Source organism: Alligator mississippiensis, chromosome 1 (genome assembly GCF_030867095.1).
Source record: "Alligator mississippiensis isolate rAllMis1 chromosome 1, rAllMis1, whole genome shotgun sequence".
In the NCBI taxonomy this organism is placed as follows: Eukaryota; Metazoa; Chordata; order Crocodylia; family Alligatoridae; genus Alligator; species Alligator mississippiensis.
In genome coordinates, this window is record NC_081824.1 from 435578676 (window position 1) to 435601387 (window position 22712).

Below are 22712 nucleotides of genomic sequence, written 5' to 3' on the forward strand. Positions count from 1 at the left end.
GAATCCTTGTAATGGAAAGTTACAGAATAAATTTATCTGAGGAAGTTTTCTTAATCCCCTCAAAGCTTCACTTATAATCCAAAATGGAAGGGTTTCTGTTCTTTCACAAACTTTGATTTAATACAGCAACCCACAATATATATATTTTTTAATAACCCTGATACTTTCTTAGCTTCACTGTTACTGAATTTCACAAAAATTGTGTACTGTGTGAAAATGTATGTCCTTGCATTTCTTTTGAATCTGCTACACTTCCGTCTATTTTGGGAGAAGTTATATGAGAAAGTAAACATATTCCAGGCAGTAAACAGAGAACTGCTTCAATACATTTATTTCTTAAAAATATACAGCACACACAGAAATCTGACTATTGTTTTAAAGTTGAAGCTTGCACATATCAGATTGTATGTTTATCTTATGATTATTATAAAAGTCCTTAGATAAGTTATTGGAAAACTGCATTTCTAAATTCTTCTCTTTCAACAGCATGTCTGCCAGATTGCATATTAAAACTTTTGATGCATGAAATGTTTATATATTTAGTAGATTTAAAGTGAGTTTTTTTAAACTTACAAAGGACTTTGCTGTATAATTTTTTTAACGCAGCAAAATAAAACAACCTGAAAAAAAACAAACAAACAAACACATATTTCTTTGGTGATCATTGTCAAACCTAGATGAAAGCATGGGGACAGATTGTCTTTTAATCTTCCCTTTTTCCCCATTTGGCAATGCAGTCCTCTCCCTGCCATCTCCCTTGTGCCTGAGACTGTTTGTTGATTTTGCCCTGCTTTGTTTGGCATGAGGGGTCCCATCACCAGCACAGAGCACAGCAGAATGTCTTGCAGGGTAAGAGCACTCTCAACCAGGAGAGCTTCAAAAAATATTTTAAGAAAAGTTTCAACTTGGACTGCCCTCAGGGACCTCAGCAAAAAAGTGATCTGCAGGCATGCTACTGAAAGAAAAGAATTTGGGACAAAAGTGACAAAATTAGCAACATGTAAATAAAATCCCTAATTTAATTTAATAAAGCAATGATTTGATCCCCCTGCAGGCAGCAGCAGCTCTCTCAGACTAGTCACTAATAACTCAATTCTGCCCCCTGCAGTCAGTCTCATGCAAGAAGTCCTTTCCGTTTCTGTGCAAGAAGCAGCCTTAGACTAAGGCTGGCAGCTGTTTTCAAGAACAGCGAGTGCGGCTACACAAGATGCCAAGTGCGCAGTAGCCTAATAATACTGTGCAGTACCGCGTCACAACACAAACAGTGTTAATATGCTACTGCGTGGTAGCGTCACTAAGGTGTTCAGTGGCACTACTGCACAGTTACTCTGATTACAGCACAGTTAGTACTTGATTATACAAGTACTAGAATAAATGCACAGTAACCACTGTGCACTAATAAATGTGTAGGCACGCCAACTGAGGACAACCACTGTCAACTGTTAGTGCTTACAGTTTGTATTTCCCTTGCACAGAGAGACTAAATCAATAGCAATGTGAAAGCTAAAATAATTTAAGGAAACAAATCTAAGGTGCCCAACAGGTCCAATGAGCATTCGCTAAAGCAAAGGTGGCAAACCTATGGCCCGTGGGCCAGACACAGCCCACAGAGCCCCTCTATACAGCCCACCATGCTGCCAGAGGGCACCATAAGGTTCGCCCTTTGGCCCTGTGAGGCATGGCCATCAGCAGCAAGCTACTGTCAGATCCTGCAGCCCCCCCCACTCTGCCTCTCACCGGACCCTGTGCTCCTGCTGGACCCTACACTCTATCTACTCCTGTCTTGTTGGACCCTGAAATGTGCTCCTCCCCACCCCTTGCTTTGTTGGACCCTGCATTGCCAGCCTCTGCCCCTACTGGACCCTACACTGTGCTTCCATCAGACCCTGTGCTCTGGCTGCTGCCAGAAGCTGCGCCAGCCCCACTGCTGTTGCACCTTGTCCCCCGACACCAGACTCCACATGTCCACCATGGTCCAGATCCAGATGAGGGCTCCTGGTGAATTTGACACCCCTGCACTAAAAGGTCCTAACCTGCAATACACCAACTCATGGGCTGACAGCTCTGTTTGACAGCTCCCAAAGATATCTTTGTACAGCTTGGCAACAAAAGAAAAGTATGCTATAAGCCAATTCAAATCCTTCAGGCAATACTTGATGATAAAATCTGCAATACAAAAGGACTGATTAATTTGTTATCTTTAGCTTAGAAGACTAACTACAAGAAAATCCATCTCAAAGTATTTCTTTAAGCGTGAACAAGAGTTGTACTGAAGGCATCAGGGCTATTTAAATCATGGAGGCTTTCCACTGCCATAGATATTTATCCAGAATCTCCCCAGACGTTTGCTTCTGCAAATCCCCTTTCTAAATCTCTTAGATGGAAATTAGAATCATAAAGCGGTGGGGCTGGAAGGGACACTGGAGGTCTCTCAGTCTAACCCTCTGCCTGAGATCCCCATCCAAACTTTCCCATACAAACCCTTGTCCAGCCTATTACTAAAACTACACAAATCAGCTCTGTCAGTCAAACACATAGAAGGCACAACCTCTTAACCTGCCACAGGTAAAGCAGAGGGATAATTGGTGCCCACAGTCCTGCTGCTGCAAGGGTTAAAATATGCTGAAAAGATCCAAGGAAGAGGGCCAGGTGCCCCACAACAGAGGAAGGCAAAACCTCCCAACAGTCCCTACCAATCTGGCTAGAAGGTAAAATTCCTATCCCCAACATGGTTGTCAGTCTGACCCTGAGTGGAAAGGTAAGAAGATCCTCTAGCCTAGACCCCCCAGGTTTTAGTCATACTGGGAGTACTGGCACACTCCAGTCAAAAACTCCAGTCTTGACTGTAGCCAACACCAAATGCTTCTGATGAAGGCAACCCCACCTCTCCCCTCCAAACCTGACACACAACGCCAGAAGCGTCAGGGAGAATGCCTTCCTGGTCCCTTGCAGCAAGCGGCAAAACTCAGAAACATGGGAATTGCCCACAGAAGAGCATAAGTATAGCTACACCTAGATCATCCCTGACTAGTGCTTGTCCAGCCTCTTCTTGAACACCTCCAATGATGGAGATTTCACAACTTCTCTAGGCAGCCTATTAGTAATTCCTATTTGGGATGTATTCAATGCAATAATTAAATACTATTAAATATTATGAAGTAAATATTTCTTGCCCGTGGACACAGCAACACAGAAAAAAGCATAAAGACCACATTGTGATCTCCTATAAGGACAAAAAGGTAGGGAAACTGCGCCTTACAATATCTCACTCATATCTTTCTGTTTCCCACAAAGAACAGGCACAATTTGTTTTCCTGGGGCTACAGCAAAAATGGGCATGGGATACTATGGCCCCGTGGCATTAGCCAATTAAATTAATCAGGACTGCAAGTATGGCTGAATGGCCAATTGACAATCCACAGATCCTAGGTACTCCTAGTGTACAAAAAAATAGATAAAAGGAACTGGCAAACCTTATCCAGAATGTCTCCTTACAGTATAGCCAGGCCTTTCTGCATGAGCTTCCAAAATGCCTCTGGCTGTAAAAGAAGGAATATAACCCTACTGCTATTACAGGCATATTCCATGTTATCAAAACCCACCCCCCAGCCCCTCCATGTAAAACCTGATTCTTTGCTGCAGCGCTTTACTGATAATGTTTTATATCACATTAAACTCTACATTGGTATGTGACTCACTTCCAGGACTGGTTAAGAAATAAAATGAAGGCACAGATATCTTAACTGATCACATAAAGAGCCAAGTGTATATGAAAGAAAGATGCCAGGTCCTGAGCTGCTTCTGCAAGTGCCCAATGCAGTGTATGGGTAAATACATCTTGTTTTATTCCCCTCTTCCTCATCTAATTTGTGCTGGTTAATCTCCACATGCAGATTAGAAAAGCCTGAACTGTATGCTAGGTGCTAATGCCACCTAGGGGCCATTCTAGTTTAAAGAATCTGAGGCTACTTACAGTCAAGGCTATGAATAGCCAATGCTTTCTCTATCCCAGCCAGGCCCCAAGAGCAGGGATAAAAGTGGTTTGTAATTTTTTAAAATCCCGCAACCTCCCTCCAGCACCCTGCAGAACCCTAGAGTCTACCTCCTGCCCAGCCTCCAATTTTTCTTCCTTGAACTCTATGCAGAGCCTCACAGTGTATCACCTTCATGGCTTGGTTGTGAGAAATGCTGCAGACACCCAAACAAGATCTACATGCAGCAGCTCCAGAACAGAACACATACACAGAGGTACAAGTCAAATAACTAAGTTATTCAGAGACCAGATCTACATTGCCAGTGTGGCAGAAAAGGTGCCACAGAGCAGTGGAGGATTTGGTTCCAATAGTTAAAAGTATTAAGAAACAATAAAAGCAACAAAACTATAACAATATCTTCTGGTTTGGAAGATTGTTTTAATTAAAACAAACCACTTGAAACAGTGTACAAGTATGTAATGAAGTTTTAAACAAAATTGGAATGCATTTTAGAAGCCTTTGGATCATTTCTAATTAGAATAGTAGAATAGATCTTGTGTTAATTTGAATATAACCAGTTTTAAAAGGTATGCTCACTTAATTTCAGCTAGGTAAGGGGAGACTGGGAAAAGCATACGAGGTGGAAAGTCCTTGAGGAAAAACCTTAAACAGATACATAATTTAGGCAACACTCAGTTTAGAAAGAAGACAGAGTCCTGCATCCATAAGCCAATTACAGTAATTTAAATCTACTCAAAATATCTAATTGCTATAAATACGAGAAAGCTCTGTACGTATATTTAATTGCAATCTGTTTCCCAGAAAATTGAATTCATTAAGTAAATAATCTTAGATGCTTTCAGGCCTGAAGTTTCTTCTACCAAGTGTTATTACCAAGCTAATAAGAAACCTTCTCAACTTACCAAAACACTGAAATGGCTGAGTTTTTTCCAAAATGCAGTATGACTGGCTAGGACAGGAGTGGGCAAAATACAGTCCGCAGGCCGAATTCAACCTGTGAGGCCATTCTATCTGGCCTGAGGGGCCCCTAAGAAAAATTTGAAAATTAAAATTTATCTGTCCTTGGTTCCTATCAAAAATGACAGGAACCAGGAGCAGTAGGACCCAGGGGAATCCTCAGCAGGATCCTGCAACAGCAGAGCCTGCCTGGCCCCACCCCCTGTGCTGCCACCTCCGCCCCTGTGCTGCCCAGCATGTGAGCTCCGGGCAGGCAGCAGCAGCAAACACTGCCCGGCGTGGCAAGCAGGGGGGCCGCAGCTGCTGCAGCACAGCCCCAACAGGCGAGCCCGGAGCTGGTGTGGGATCCAGGCTGGCAGCAGGTGTGGGTTACAAGCTGGTGCTGAGTGTGGGGGAAAAGCGGCCTCTCGCCCATCCCGTGGCTGGTGCCCTGCACTGCAGCTGCTCACAGCCTATGTGGGGCTGCCTGTGCCTGTTCAGGACAGCCCTACGTGGGCTGTGAATGGCTGTACAGGGAGCGTGGGCCACGGGGCAGGTGAGGAGCCACTTTTCCCCATGCTCTGCACCAGTTCCTTCCCCGCTGGTGAGCAGGGGGTCAGTGCTGTGTAGTGCCCCCTGCCTGTACTGCAGGGCTTAGGGGGCACTGGGAGTGAGTGGGCACAGGAGCTTGGGGCCTGCACTGGTGTGCCAGGGCCAGCGCCAGCAGGGCCCAGAGCAGGGCAGCAAGACTACAGGGTCCCAGATGGCAGGGGCTCCATGGAGCCAGGCCAGACCCTTGCCAGCCTGTGCCCCGCTCTGGGCCCCACCGATGCTGACCCTGGGACATTGGTCCCAAGATGGGGACTAGAGGTTGGGGCACCTGTCAAGGGGCGGGGCTACCCATGCAGCTCTCGACAGCTTGCCAAAACTAGGTAAGCAGCCCTCTGCCTGAAATAATTGCCTGCCCCTGGGCTAGAACAATCCTTGTGCTTTGTCCAATTAGTTACTCACCAGTCCTTCGTCCACGTGCCCACTGAAAGAATGAAACTGTCTGACATCCCTCACTTCAGTTTCTTAAGTACATCTTTTCTTAACTCCTTCTTGCCTAGTAAAACAGGCTTAGACACCCATCTGTCCCACCAACAGTAATTTCCATAGGGGTAGTAAGATAAGTGAGGATGAGAACTCAGTGTATGTATACATGTCTCTCTCACTGGATTAATGAAATTCTGGAGATAGAGTAGTGTAACAGAGGGACTTCAAGGGGCCGATTTCCCTGTGTCCCGTTCACCCGTTTCTGAGCTAACCGTCTGCCACGCCTTGTTGTTAATTAATTAATTGATGTTAATTAAGCAGGAGGCTGCCCATTTCTTGCCTCGATGCCAGGGGCCACTATCCGCGGCTCCATTCCTCCCCTACACCACAGCCCAAGCCTTGCAGATGGCATCCAGATGTTATCAATATCACCAGCCCCACACTGGGCCCCAGAATCCTGCTTTTTGAACTCTACTTGGATCCCTCCATTCACACGGCCTATTCCACCTTCATTCCAGGCTGCATAGCTCCCTGAGCTGCTTCCCCCTCATGGGTGTGGTCCCCCTGGGACCTTTGGTTCTACTGGCCCTGGCTCACCTCCAGGCCAGTCGGAACCCCAGGCCCTCGGCTCTGGGCATTCCTCGTGGTGGGCCCCTGGCCCTTCGACCCTTCCCGTCCTGGCCCCAGCATGGACCAGTTGGGGGATGTCAAGACAGGTTTGACTCTATGGCCCCACTCTCTCGCTGGGGTCCACCTTCCAGACCCTACAAGGGGGTAACCCACCCGGTTGTGGGAGCTGGGGTTAAGGCACCCTGACCCACCTTTCACCAGGGTAGTAACTGACTTGGCATTTCCTGGTCAGTTACTACCCTGGAAAGTAGTAACTTCCGCGCCACTGAGAGCCCCACCAGGCCACCCACTCCCAGCACGGTGCAGTTTTAGGTCATGCCCAGGACCAGGAGCCTCCTGACCATCCCCTACAGCTCCTCCCTTACCTCCAATTGATACCAGCAGCCCTGCAGCCAGGTGATGTTGTTGCCTGCCTTCCAGCAGCAAAATACCCTGTTTATATAGGCAACCCTGAATCCAAAATGGCTGCTCTCATCAGGCACCTGCTGGCTGCTGTCTTCAGGCCCTTAAAGTGGTAGGCACAAACAGTGCCCTGCCACAAGTAGTCTCAGGAATTGCCATATTATCTAGTCCAATACCTTGTCTATAACAGTGGCCATTACCCAACACTTTGGAGGCAGAGTAGATCACTGTGGAATAACCTACCCAACAGGAAAAAAAAAATTCTTCAATTAGTTTTTGGTTAATACTCTGAGGCAAAAAGATCTACATCCCATCTCTTTTAAATTTATAACAGTATATTATTATTTTTGTAACTGGATGTAAAAAATACCCATAGAAATTCTCAATGTTTGGCCTCAGTGACATCTGGCAGTATGAGTGCCAAGATTAATTAAGCAGGGCATTAAAAATAAAAAAGGATTTTCTTTTGCATTTTACATTTTTTGTCTTTCAAATTTTATTAGCTGTTTCTTTGTTCTTAGTTGTAATATTGACCCTTAACCTAGATTTGTTAGATCCATCGCTGCCTTGTTTAATCTTAAGTGATGCAAGTAATTTTACATCATCTGTAAAGTTAGCCACCTTATTGTTTAATATATTAATTGTAAATTTGGAAAAAGTAAACTAAGTGGAGAGATCTAATAGCAGAAGCAGAGGGACTTGCATAATTAACATGTGGTTGCAGTTACTATGATAGCGTAAATCACTGTACTCCGACTGACAGACTCAATCTGAGCACTCAATACGCCATCTGGGTTTCCATACATATGGGTGAGAAATAACCATACGATGACTATGCAAACAATAAATAATGTACAGTTTTTGATAAGTAATGAAATAGCACATCAGTGCTCTAGTTGCTTGCAACAGTTCCATTTTCATATTTGTAAAACAAATGCTTCATTGCCACATACCTCATTGCCACGTTGCTGCCATCAATTACTATTGGCCTCAGGTTGTCACCATCCTCTGTCACATCCTCCTGAAGTGGGGACTCAGACCTCTGAGACTCTATGGAAGATGCTTCACGCATTACACTAGTGTTAACATTACTTACGGTCTGATCAGTTTCAGTTTTATTTCCAAGTTTGACAAGTTCTCCCAAAATATCATTGATTAAAGCATCAGTACCGAGTTTACTTAGAACAAGTTGAACCTGTTCTTCAGAGTAACCTAATTTAAGTGCAAACTCCAGTTTGGTTTGATATTCTTTCATCACATCAGGGGGCTTCTTTACTTCCTTAGATACTATATGTGCCTCCTCAAGCTTAAAGTCTTGCAGGATTTCATTACGCTTTAATATATGTGGCTCTAAGCAGGGAGATCTGCACAGCTGTCGGTGAGTCTTCGGCAACAAGCGTGATTCTGATGCAGTATTATTCAGTCTTTCTGATTCATTATCAGAATTTGTGCTCTCTTCTGAATCACAACTGGAACTTCCAGTCTCTTCCGATGCCTCCTTGTCTGCATCTTCCTTCCTGGAGTTTACTTTATCCATTGTTGGTTTCTCCACCATTGACCAAGGTACAATTGCATTTATTTGTGTGTCAGTGTTCCCCACATAGAGATGGCCTAGGTCATGCCCCAGGTGATCCTTCAAGCCCATGAAGCTGCTGCATGTACTCGACTCCACTTTGCTGTTTTTCCTGTACTCCTGAATATAAAGTGTCCCGTATTCCTACAGAAAAAATAAAAATGTTGGCACCAGTTACCTCTAACTGTGGAGTGATTGTCTTACTATTATCTTGGGATTTTGTTTTCTGCCACCTCAAAAATATCCTAATTTTGGATGTGTTTTTAAAAATAGTTCCTAGGAAATCTGCAAAGTGTAACAACACTTCAAATCCAACAGAAGTGTCCGATAAAGGTAACTCCATTTCATTTAGAAACTAAGCATTTTCCTGCAGTTTTCATAAAACATTTTTATTTCTAAATTAATGAATAACACAAGAAAAAAATTCAGATTTTTTAATGTAAGTTATAAGTTGTGCAAAAATACAATGAGTACAGAGGAAGGGGAAACAAAAACACTAGAAAATTGTTTGCTATAACTTCAAAAGAAGGAACCCTTCCGTCTAGATTTAAATTAAATGTGATAATCTGACATATTCAGAAAACATTACTGAACAATGGCATAAACAATAAATACAGCTATACAATAAGAGTACTACTGTAGAAAAGCTCAGACCTTCCATTTACTAAAAGGTTAACTAGTATATTACTACCTTATTGGCCTAATTAGGCAAATATGCTTAAATCACATCATACAGAAAGTAAGCTGATGATGGAACAACCAAACAACCAGCCAGCTCCGAAACAGCAAATTAATTCAAGTGGGTAAACATCCCCAACATATTTCTAAATTGTGTTATAAAGCATAGACCAAATCAGAAAAGCCTCTGTATGGTCTCTAGGGAGCTTTGCTTTAATAATGAGTGTAGTACTTGGCTCAATGTGCAATTCCAAAATCCAATGAAACAGGTTTCCTCTGATGTCAATGGGGTACACTTCAGCCCTCAAGAACCCCATCTAGAAAAACACTTAAATATTGACTTCAACAATGAGACTACATTTTTGCTAAAATTTTGTCATGGCTGCAGACATTTTGCTGAATCAGCAGCTAAAGATGGAGATGGTAAGAGGGTGGGAAAAATGGAACAAAGCAAGCTGTAGTTTCTGCACCTCAGAAAATCTGTTGTATTAGGTTTACTGAAGCAGTTTCCCAGATTTTTTCAGATACTTCCATAATGTATATTTAAAGGGAAATTAGTACTTCATTTACTTTGTTTTGCTCTCTTAAATGAGAATTCAGGCAGAGGGTAGAATTGCCTTTCTTACTAAAAATGAAAGATACTTTACTCTTCTTGTTAAAGAGGACAACCTTGTCCAGCTGGAGCTTTAAATGCAACAAAACCTTATACTAGGGGAGAATGAGCTGAAAACAAGAAACAGCACTTTGTGTTCTAACAGGGAAAAAAATTAAGTGATATACACATGTAAATGGGAGAACTTGAATTTGTCCTATAACGTGTGACTAAATTTGGCCAGTCACCCTAAGAAAAATCACTGTTTAAACAATTCCATACTATATCCTAAACACAATTCTGTATCTTATTAGAAACAATCCATACCTGACATACAAAGTCTTTTCCATGAGAGGAAACAAAACTCTCCTATTAAATTAGAAGGTATATAATTGTTAAGAATATCATCATTTGCACAGTATATATTCCATTTGTTAAGGGAAAAAAAAAAGAACTGAATGTATGTATGGAAATTCATGCAGGCTTTTCTCAAGACAAATGGGAATGAAGTGAGTAAGCCATCCATGACTAGATAAAAATGGGTTTTAAATGCATTAAGTGCTAAGACATCTCCACGGCAGCAGAGCTTTTCAGTGAATAGCTGTATTAACTAAATTGTTCTACCAAATAACTTGCCATTTTTGGTTTGATACCAAGCAGCAATTTTTTCTGACTAGTTTAATGCAGTTTGGACCAATAGAAAGAATATATTCTACTTTGATTTCTACATTGGCTTGATTTAGTTAAAAGCGAGTGAGATTGATACTCTCTCATAGAATATCAGTAGTCAATGCTAGGTCCTCTTTAAATGGAGGTTTATGAGTTCAGGCAATACTGCAGATTAAATACAAGGAGAATTTAGGAAGTGAATCTTTACACATGGTGATTTATTAACTACTGTGATATACTTGATAGCATAGTGCCAGTAACAAATCACAACAATATCCCAATAAAAGGATACAGTTAAAAACCCACACAGTGGGCCTTCATAGAACTGCCACCAAAAAGTACCTTAAACAAGAAAAACCTATTGGAAGTGAGGCTGCCTAGCAACCAGTCTTTAGTTGCTAGGATGCACTCCTTTAACATGCCATCATGAATGCTAGCACAGTGAAAGAATAATTTGGTATGAACAAAAGCCCATGAAAAAGACTGGGACTTAAGTGCGTCTGGTTTACCCTCTGAGAACAATGCAGCTGCCAAACCAATCTGGAAGCTCCGACATCATTGTTCCATAAACCCCACAATCTGCTCTGACTGGAGGAAGTATATTTAAATCGGCAACATTTTTAAGCTGGACTGAAAAGTTGGGCTGGATGATACACTGCTGCAGCAGAATACACTAAGGTAGATGTGTCACTACTCAAATCTTTGCACGGTGAAGTACCAGTTAGCACACTTAACTAAAATTGGTATTTTTCATTTGGACCTTAATTGAATAGGCGAAACACATCTTGATATGTATAAACTAAAAAAAATGTTTCATAGTAGTCAAGCTAAACTAATATGGTTCTTTCTGAAGTTATATCCTAAATATTTCTCTTTAACATTTTTAAGAAGTCTTTAATTGTAACTATAAAAACAAACATAATATTTTCCCCCTCTGACAGAAATGAGTGGCAGAGCTATAAATGTACTGAGGACTAGACATATCAAGCACATTCAAATACCTTTGTTTGGAGGGCTCATACACTCAAATATATTGCATGTAATAGTGTAAACAAATCCATAACCAATGAGCTCTGTGTTTATGGGCTTCACATGCTTGCCTTAATCTCTACCTTGCAAAAAAATATAACTGCCTCATTTGTGAAACACTGCCATTCTCCAAAAACTGTTTGGAGAAGTTGCATCAGTAGCAGCTTTCAATCTACTACAAAGCTTTGGCAGCCAGCTATCATAGTAAACCAGTTGCTGAAGTAATACGTTCACTACAGACATAGAGCATAAGGATTTGAAATATTTTGACATCTTACTTTTAATTTTTGCTTAAGCAGTATGTGATTCCTGCCATCAGGCCTGTGCCTCACATGCAAATTCTGCATATCTACAAATTTTACAACGTCTGCTATCTCTGCCCACACCATTTGTGATAAGCAGCGAAGAATTTGCAGTAGTATAACCTGAGAATGTTAAGACTCGAGTTTTCAACCCGATGTTCTGTGTGACATTCACTGATTGAAAATCAGATCTTACAGCTCAGTGCTCCAGGAACTGATTATTTTACTTGGAGCAAGATAGTAAAGAATGAAATGAGACTCATTCTACCTGAACAAATTAGCCCACATTACTTTTTCACTCTCCCCACCCCCCATCAAATACCTGTTGCTAACAAAAAGCCACAAAAACAGGAAAATAAACCTGAAGAAGCAGGAACACTGAACATGAAAAGACCCACACATTATTTACAACAAAACAAGCAACAGCTTTGAAATATTTTCCTAGACATGTTACCTAGATGAAAGTCTCCCTTGTGAACTTTGACTGCCAATTTATGTATAATAACTGGATGAACAATGAGCAGCAGAAATAAACCTGTTAAGAATAAGATTACTATACTTGTTGGTTATACTTGCAATGCAGTTAAGTAATAGCTTTGGTAGGTATAAAAATGTAAATATAATAAAGAAGTCATCCAGGTTAACCTAGAGAGATGAACGATGATCACTGCAATAATAAGATGGGATCTTATTTGAATGTGCACATAGTTCTAATCATCACATCAAAACGACTTAGATTAAATTATATTAAAAATGCAAAAAAAGAAACCTATACAAGAAAATGTGGCCTAATATTTTAAATTGGCTCCCTTTTTTATAGAGAATTTAAAAATTATGTAAATCAAATAACAAAGAGACATACTTGTTCAGTCAAGGATTTATACTTAGCACTGTGGAGGAACAAAATGCCACTACGTTATAGAATTGCATGCTTTTTCCATCTACAGTTCTTCAACTTCAGTAACAGACCTACTTTCCATTAAACACCAAAAAGAACCATCTCACTGACTCATTTTGTATAAAACCCTTCTATTTCTCAAAAGGGACAGAAACGATTAGATCATCCAGTCTTTTAGTACATATAATGACAATGTTCCACTTACAACTGAAATTTTTATTTGTAGTTTACTGCAAACTTAGTACATGGAACAAAAAAGAAAAAAAACACAAAAGAAATTAAGTGGGAAGGTGTATTTTGTGGCAAAATGTTTGTAAAAGCAATTACATTTGTCCTTAAAAGAACCTCAATGTTTTGTAAGGTAAATCTTACAACAGATTACTAATTCATTTTGTTTTCATGCACAAAAATTCTTAGTTTTTTAAAATAGCAAACAGTAACTATTCGTACCTCAAATTGTTAAAACACCACAGTCATTTGTCCTGAAAACTGTATAGGCTATTTAGACAGAAACCAGTGTACTTGTTCTCAAATGGCAAAGATATTGCAACAATGCAAATAAAATAATGAATATGTAATAAATACCTACTGCTGTAGTTTCTGTATATTTAATTACCATTGTATTTCAGCGAGCGCTGTTGTCTGCATCGCTCTATCTAACAAAGGAAGGATGTCCCATTGAACAGATTGGTTAATGCTCTGGGGCAACAGATGTCTACTGGAACTGCAGGAGACCAGCAACTGGTGGCCTGCCCATCTTCTGAAAACTTTCAATAGACTTATGCATATGTTCACACAATAGGGCATGTGGTAGAAATGCAAACCTCTTTTTAACCCTTTTATGTGCTCTCCTTCCCTCCCAACTGATATATGAAGGTCTTTGTTTTTTTTTTCTTTAGAGGATCCTTGGAACACTGTCTCATGGAACATGCACTGTTTGTTCTTTAGCCTAATATCTGAACCCAAAGCATAAAACAGAATAGATTTAAAACTTCACCAGAATATGCTGGTTAATTCTGCAAGTGTAAGAACATCACTCAAAGCACAAAGTCTTTGACCACAACATACAAGCTTGTGAGAGTAGCTCAAATGAACTGATGTTACATCATACTCTAAATCCATCCCAAACACAGCCACTGTACCACAGTGATGTTCTACCTAATTTTAGGAAACCTACTAAATTTTGGTGAAATTTTGTAAACTGGGCAAACATGCATAAAATATATATTTTCACCCAAAGGAAAAGTAAGTCAAGCATTGTATATTTGCAAGAAGGGGTAAAACTTTGAACTTAAAGCTAGAGTCACCAAAAATGTACAGAAAAATTTAGCTCTGTTAAAGTGTTCCATTTCCCATTTTCACCCTCCCAAAATCCAGCACTATTGGTGCTCTTAGAAGTTCCTTACTTGACTACATCAAATTAATGATCAGCTTTTCATAACTTATTCTTCAAATGGAATTTTAAAAAGAGATTCCAAAGTTTGGAAATTCCAGCTGGTGTGTATGCTGTTTATGTTGCTCAAAACTGAAACCGACATACTGAAATGTCAGAACAGTGAAATTGCTCGATCCCTGCAAAGAGAGTCCATATACTTACGTTAACTGGAAAACACACAGACATTGGTTTCTTGTTGCAGTTCCAGAAGCAACTCCTTAACACGATTTCAGCTGCCGACTTCAGGCAAGCAAGCAGAACAATGAATGGTTGAACAGATGGAATGGCAATGTCTTTGCTTAACCTATTACTGAGTGGAATAACAGCCAATCAGAGGCCAGAAAGCTCACAATTAGTTGGCCAGGCAGATGCAAGGCAACCTCCATACCCTGCGTCAGGTTTGTAGGTTTCTAAGATAAGCAAGTTGATGTCATTCTCAGGGTCTGCCCTGGGCAGCATGTGTATTAACGAGGGGTGTGCAACAACAATAGGCCATACAAAGGAGACTAGCAGGCAGCTGCTGTATGAGAGCCAGAGTCATTAGGGAGCAGGCTGCCAACAAGAAACACCTGGCTTGGGCAGACTTCAGCTTTTCCTCCTTGTTTCTAATTCATGAAACAAAGAAAAGAATTATTTTTAAGTAGTAAATGTTGTTTCTATAAAATAAAAATTCTAAAGAATATAGCCTTGTCTGCTACAAAGAATCTTTAGGGTACAGTGGAAGAAATAAAAATACAGAAATGGAAATATCACATTAGTAGTTATGTACCTTTTCCCATTAATAAAACAAATCATGAGATAGGAAAGAAGCTACCATTATACCCTGAAATACATCCAAAAGCATTTTCTGAATTTCCTGAAACTTTACTTTTATGTGCCAGTAAACCTAATGAACTAGTACTTACTCACAACTGAGCATAATACTTAGCATAAGTATTTCAGTTCCAATATAAAAAAGAATAGATAAATAGATAAATTTTAAAACTAAAAATATTAATTTCAATGGTGGAATATTGGATTTTGCTAACTAATGGCATTAAATTATTAAAAAGCTGACACAAAGAAACAACAAACTATTCTAGCACCACTATAGTAGTGACTCATCTCTATTTGCCCGTAAGAGGAAAACCTCTTAATCAACAGATTAAATCCTGAAGCCAAAAAAACCTTTCCAGTTCCTGGCAGTGTATACAGATGAAGAAATAGCTAAACAAATATTTTGGAAGTTGAGTCACTACCCGAGCCCATTTAAAAAATCTTCCTTGTGGAGGTAGACTATTTTGAAATTAAAGAAAAATTACCAAAACATAATTTTCAATAAATGTATCAGGTTTGGCAACATGACTGCTTAGTTTTGAGCTTACGTAAGAAACATAGAAATCTGGACATATACATTTTGGACTTTGTTTTTTTAACTTTGTTTTTGCTCAGTTAAGATAGAGCACATCATTTTCTAAAACCCTGCATTTTACCAATTTTCATTTGGACTGAATATTAACTGACTTTCAGAGGCATTCAATAGGCATGTTGAAGATCGTGAATTGGTAGCTGTTTGCTTATTCTTTCAGAGGAAATCTACTGGGGAACATCTACTGTGATTTAAAAACATCAGAGAATGCAAATCTCTGCATTGTTAGAGCTCATTAACTGTAATAATTTTTTACTTTTATCTGGAATTTTAAATGTGTCAGAATAGTAAATGAATCCACGTGCCACTGTAATACAAGACCAACATATTTATTGGATGCTCAGATTTACAGATCTAAAGCTAATAATAATAATAATAATAAACCAAAATACAATGCCTGCATGCAATCTATTATACAACCACTAAAATAGCTACTATCATTACTATTTTGAAGTTTTTAATTCAGAAGCTAGAGGAGTCTTCTCACTAATTTCTGCCACTGTGAACACAAAGAATGAGAAAAAGCTACCCAAGAGCACAGCAGGAAGCCTGATCTCCAGCACTGGATTAAGCTTCTTTGCAAACACCAAATAAAAGCAGTGATCTGAAAAAGCTAATCAGACCCTGCTGTGGTATTTAGACTACCTCAGTTGCAGGTATTGGATAATGTTAAGCATATTAAAACATCTGTAGGTGAAATAAGGAGCCAGTCTGGTTTACCTAGTCTAAAGGCACTGACCTCAAATGCAAGTAGCATTACTTTTCTAGCCCTTGGCTCAACAGCTGTCTAAGTAGGGCCAAACACTTTTATATGGTTATAGAAATGTTTATTTTGGCAAACAGTACACATGCTGTACTCTGAGTACAGGCAAAACTCTAAGGTGAACTTGGGAAACATAATGAAAGTAGTGGACTTGTGGGTCTATACACAAAAGCACAGTCATGCAGGTGGACAGCCTGATTTAAAGGCTATATTAAATACAAGGTTACCAATTTTCAAGAATCACCTCCTCACTATATATTCATGCATAAGAAGCTTTTTATATCTCATGCCTAATAAAAAGCAAACTACATCACCTTCGATTCATCTCCAGGCCAACGTTGTTTTGCAACTTCTGAAAACAATCAAGATCAAAATAGGTGTTTAACATGGTAGGATAAAGTCTTCAGGTTATATTTTCCGCAAATAAATCAATATAAACTATTTTGACAAAATGCAATGGCATTACATTTAAATATTTTTGTAGGTTTATAATGATTTAAACAACTGACTAACATTTTTGCACAATCTTGATCGTTTCCTCTCCTGAACAATTTTCCTAAATCTTCCTTAAAAAGAAACTTTAAAAAGTGCCCAAGGTGTACAAGATGTCAGAACCATTTTATTAAATCCTGCTCACAGTGACAGAAATGCACTCATACGAGGGTTTTATCCAGTACATTAGATTTCCTACTGGGAACAACAAGGGCAACAAAGAAACCTTAGCAGGAAACAATGTGGATCTCTTGTCACATCTGTGACAGGGTATAATAGCATTACTAGAAAGTACACAGTGCAGATGAACAAAGAAAGCTCTACTTCTGCTGCTCAAACCTTCAGCAAGCTGACCATACTAGCTAGCTCCCATTGCTATACTTAAAAAACAGTATAGGAAATTAATTGGCCTTGAGCAATCACTGAAATGCAACCTACATGTGCAATGATTCTTTGCATTTTTAGCCCCTTCCTGATCTTGAGAAGCCAGTAGTTCTATTCTATGGATCTCTACAAAGATTAGATACTGTATCACCACTCATTAAGGTCCTAAATTTTTTTTATTTAAAAAGTTAGTAGATGTTAAGTACCACCACAAATAACAGAATTAGATATAGATAACTAACGCTGAATAACTGCTGGACACCAGAGTGAAAGGAGATTTCAGAATGACACACAGCAAAGCAAGGGGGAGTATGCTAGAGTCTCTTAGAGGAAACACAAGCAACATGAATGTCAGAGATGTGTGAAGCAACAGGGAGGGAAGAAGGCTCTCCCACAATTCTGTTAGGTATGAAAGACACGCTGGGGAGGATTGAAAAAGGCTGAGAGAGGGAGTGTCGAGAAATTCAGAGAGTGTCAGGCTAGGGACAGACATTCAGAAAGCCTGAGCCTGAATTGATTCAATCTTTGCAGGTTAGTCTAACCTGCTAGGCTAAACTGGTTTGTAACCATAGAGGCATCCCCTCTGGACTGAAAGAAATGCAGGCACATGCCTGCAGTGGCTCAGGTTAGAAGCCAGGGGACACTGCAGCAGTCCTCCCTTCCCTTCCAGAGTGCTGAGCTGAGAGGGGCTTGGCCAGGCCACAGCAGAATGCTCTGATTAGGGAGGGGTTCAGCCCCATTTCTGACCAGCCCAGCAAGAAATTGATAACACAGTGTTTATCACCCCTAACTCATTGTTTATCACCCCAATAAGAAAACAACAGTGGGACATTACCAGCTACCTGTTGATTCTGCCTTTGTCTTGTCTGGCACAGCACAGACTATAGCCAGCACGTGGTCTGCTAGCTAATGCTGTGTGTTTGTGTAAGGGAGAGGGGACAGCAGAATTCCTGCTTGGGGGAGTGGAGGAGAAGGCATACAGATGCCTTCAGGATTTGTCAGAGCTACAGCCAGGGCGCAGGGAGGAGGGGCCAGCTCTGCTGTGGAGCAGACAGCCCCACGCAGGCCAGCACAGCACAGAGAGCATGCCAGGATGCTGGAGGAGTCTGGTTTATCTTAAACCAGCAAGGGGTCTGGGACAGACATTGCATAAACTAGGTTGATCCAAACCAGTTAAGTCAGATACCATATTCAACCAGGTTCATCTCAAATCGATTTTAGCCATTTTCAAACTGGTTTATGTGCACTGAATATCTGTTCTGTTACAGGCTTAAACCAGTTTCTGATCTCTTAAACCCGTTTATGTGTAATGTCTGTCCTTAGTCAGGGTGCCCAAGCGGATGCAGGCAGAAGACAGAAAGGTATTACTAAAAAAAGTTGAGCACAGTCTTCCAAGTTCCAGTAAACTCCTGTTGCTTCAAACACATTAAAAAAAAAGGCTATTTTTTTCCAATGAAATTATCTTAACACACACATAAGATGGGCATTTTTTCTGTTATTGTAATCTGTTAGAGGTGTTGCTGTACCATAATGCAAGAAAGAAAAAGATTAATCTCAGTAATGTGTTTTCTTTCTTTTTGTGTACAACCTTATACCAAATATATCATAATCTACAAGCTCATAATTTTCTTGTTTGCAATAATACATCTGACATGACAGTTAAGGATGTACCATTACAGTAGAAATCCAAAAAGCATTAGATTTTAGCTTCAATGCTTCAGACAGTTCTCATAATGTGGCATGACAAAACTAACCTTACATTTCACAACTTGCTTTGTAGCCGCAAAGGAGGATCTATAATATTTAAAATTAAGAGTTGGCAATCTGCTGAGAGTACTAGTTCATCAGTAGTTAACACGTTAAGAGACAAATTCTAACCCAAATACAGCACCTTGAAGTGCCACCTTCTATTCTTCAAAACTGAGAAAAATTCTATCTAAACTACATCAAATTTTATCTAATTTGTTAAGAAAGACAAGAAATGGTTTTCCCCAGGTAAGGAGTTGAAATTGCGGTTTCCAAACTATTTTGTAGGAAAGAACAAACCTGTACTAGTATACAGCCAACTGTCAATCTAGTATAATAGCTTGCTTCTTACCAACACAAAGTACAGCAGAAGGTATAAGTAAGTTTCATAGGAAATAGGAGTTCAAATTTACCCTCTACAACACTTCTTAAAACATGTATTTAAATAGTTTCAGCTGCCTGTTATAAAATCATAACATTCAGAAGCCACTCTCTTGTCTATGGTAAAAATGTTTACAAGGTTTTTAACAACTTTAGAAAACCTTCAGGAAAGTGGCAAGGAATATTTCAGCTTGTGATAAAGACTCATCCATTTCTACACATCCACAGGACTTGTTAAAAATAGGAATATGTATCAAGCAGCCCTCTTCACAAATGAGAGCACATAAAGACTAGGCAGCCTGCAGGATCCATGAAACAATTGTTAGATCACAAACACTGCAGCATGCTTTAAGGCAAATTCTAACTGTTGCAATGCTGTTAACATGATACAAGATTTGTATAAATCAGAAAAATAAGATAGAAAATGTGTATCAATTATTCTCACTGTTAGTGGATGTACACATCTCTGATCTTAGGCTGACTGAAGAAAAAAGCCCTAATCTAGCAAGATGCTGAATGAAAGAGGCCCCAGATGTCCACAGGGAGCCCCTTCAAAGTAAACGGCTGCATACACAGTGACCAACAGGCTCAGGGGTAACAACAACTACCAAAGTCAGTAAACTTAAAAAATCCAGTCTGTTCACTTCCCATTATCAGAAATGGCACCTAAGATTATGGTAACAAAGAATTTTGAGAAAAAGTCTTCTCTCAGATTGCTTTGTCTGTAGTCTCTTTCACTATTTCTGGTTACACGGTTATATCTTGAATCGCACGGATAGATTCTTGTGCCAGACAGAGCCTTCTTAACCTCAGTGGATGTCTGCAGGGGCACAAGAGTCCATCTACCTCAGCATCTCCTGTTTGTGTGGGTCTTTTGCACAAAGTCCAGGCAAAAGACTGTTTTTTTAACATATGTAACAAGTGTAAAACCCCACAAGTTGTCAGAAAGCCTCAAACATGAGCATAATAACTTTTAATCAGTTTTTAAAAAACTGATCACATTTCAAATGCATACATCTCCTTCAAAGCCCAAGTTTACTGCAAGTGCACAAGTCATCTCACCCTGCTGGTTTAAGAAAAGTGATTTATTCAGACAGCCACATTTTAACCTGGTGTTTTTAACACAAAATAAAAACGCACTACTTGAGAGGGCTGCTGAGTGACTATTCTTGTTGATATCAGTAGAGCAAACTTCTTCCTCATAGTTTTGGAACATCACAGAGAAAGGTGTAGAAGGCAGGGAGTATGGGACAGAGTAGGCTGCTGCCTATGAAAGTTTAAGCCTCCAGTTAGTTTCTAAGGCTAGGGACAGACATTCAAAAAAACCTGAGCCTGAATTGATTCAATATTTGCAGGTTAGTCTAACCTGGCTAGGCTGAATTGGTTTGAAACCAGACAGACATTCTCTCTGGACTGAGGAAATTCAGGCACATGCCTACAGTGGCTCAAGCTAGAAGCCTGGGGGTGCTAGAGCAGCCCTCTCTTCCCTTTTGCAGGGAGCCAAGCTGAGGGGGGAAATGGCCAGGCCCTGCCAGGACTCTCTCATTAGGGAGGTCTGCCTGCAAGGTCCCAGGCTTTTCCCCACTGGCTGCTCAAGGGGTGGGAGTATTGCCAGCCCCCAGCCCCCGGCTAGCACTCTGAGGCAAGGGGGGGTGGGGTGTCCAGCGCATATATCTGTTGATGATACAGAGCTTTTCAATCTCCCTCCCTGCTTCATCATACTGTCTGCAGCAAACTGACAGGCAAGAAAGCCACCTGGGGGCTGATAGTGATAACAGTCTGTATCACCCGATTAGCAAAACAATGGCCTCTGTCTATTACTTCAAACTTCTTAAACAGCTTACTGGCTGACCTGCTGATTAGTTCCAAACATCCCTAAGCAGTCACTGTTCTGTCTGTCAGCTCCAGTGAAATTGGAGAGACACACACACAGAGACACCTCTTGGTATTAGCTAGCATGCCTATGTCCATGGGGCTGGGGTCCATGCTGTGGGAGATTGGAGGGAGGGAAGGAGGAGGGATTTCCTGCTTTAGCAGTGAGGGGGGTAGGGCAGGGGGAAGCCAGGCAGTCTCTGCTGGAGCCTTACAAAGCATTAGCTAGCACACCACATGCTGGCTATGGTCCATGCTGTGACAGAGAAAGAAGGGATCCCTGCTTAAGCAGCGAGTGGTGAGGGGGTGGGGAGAGAGGGGCACGGGGAAGCCAGAAGACCTTGCTGTGCCTGCAAGTCTCTGCCAGAGCTCTGGCCAGGGAGCAGAGGGGAGGGGCCAGCCCTGCTGTGGAACAGAGAGTTCCGCCCAGCCCAGAGAGCATTCCAGGGTGCTGGGGGACTCTGATTTGACTTACACCAGCAAGGGGTATGGGACAGACACTGCATAAATTGGTTTGACCCAAATCAGTTAAGTCTGATATTACATTCACCAGGTTTATCTCAAACCCCTTTCAGCCATTTTCAAGCTGGTTTATATGCACTGAACATCTGTTCTGTTACAGGTTTAAACCAGTTTCTCATCACTTAAACTGGTTTATGTGTAATGTCTGTCCCTAGCCTAAGGTGCCACCTTGCCCTGCTTTCTGCCTGACTTCAGATTAACATGGCTCTCTCTCTTTACTCAGAGGTGTGTATGTGTGAGTGCCACTTGAATGCAGAATCAGTCTTCATTGCTGTGCTTTCTACGAACCTTACTGCTTATGAACTAAATGAAATGGACATTTAAACACCATTCTCCTTAGAATATAACTTAAAGATTATGGATGTTAGATGCTGATCTTTTCCCACCTTCCAAATGTATCACGGACTAAATGTATGGACTAATTGTACACTTTCTGCGCACGAAAAAAGTGTCTGTAATTAACTTTCCCTGTAACAATATTGGGCAGCCAGCCAATACCTACAACTGTACAGCGTGCACACTGTCCTGCTTAGCAAAGTGCTTTTATTCAAATCTGTCAAAAGAAAACCCTCTAACAAGACTAACATAGCCATGTGAAAAAGCATTCCCTTTCTTTCAGTAGTAATTTACATGAGCTGGATACCCTACATAACATCCATTATAATACATTAGAGCTACAGGGCTCATTATCCATGCTGGATAACTCTCTTTAAAAACATTTAAAAAGCAAGAGAGAAAATATTAGACAATTTAAGAGTTCTAATGCAGTCACCTGTGTGCTAGGTGGTGAATCTTGCAGAAAGCACATGACACCAATGCTCCATAATCCAGAGTTCCTGCATGGAATTTAAGGTGTTGTTTCAACTTCATGAAGCACTAAATGGCTCAGTTACTGCTTATCTGAGATATCCTGGGCACTTCTACATGTGCTGTTAATTTGAAGTAGGCTTACCGAACAGTAAAAATACTG

The 22712-nt window shown here is 40.6% G+C and overlaps 1 protein-coding gene across 5 annotated transcripts in view; it reads right to left on the minus strand.

Moving 5' to 3' along the window:
* Window positions 1-22712, minus strand: part of ZC3H12C (zinc finger CCCH-type containing 12C) — a 64335-nt gene that overhangs the window by 22690 nt on the left and 18933 nt on the right. For 2 of the 5 annotated variants that reach the window (XM_059720779.1, XM_059720773.1), the window contains 3 exons: window positions 16660-16697; window positions 14337-14779; window positions 7952-8715 (listed from right to left, as the gene is read on the minus strand). In XM_059720779.1, the coding sequence (XP_059576762.1) occupies window positions 7952-8715; window positions 14337-14360 (788 nt within the window). In that variant the 5' untranslated portion in view covers window positions 14361-14779; window positions 16660-16697. Of the gene's footprint in view, window positions 1-7951; window positions 8716-10168; window positions 14780-16659; window positions 16698-22712 lie in introns of all 5 variants that reach the window. The other 3 variants (XM_059720785.1, XM_019481992.2, XM_019481995.1) reach the window with 3 other exon arrangements.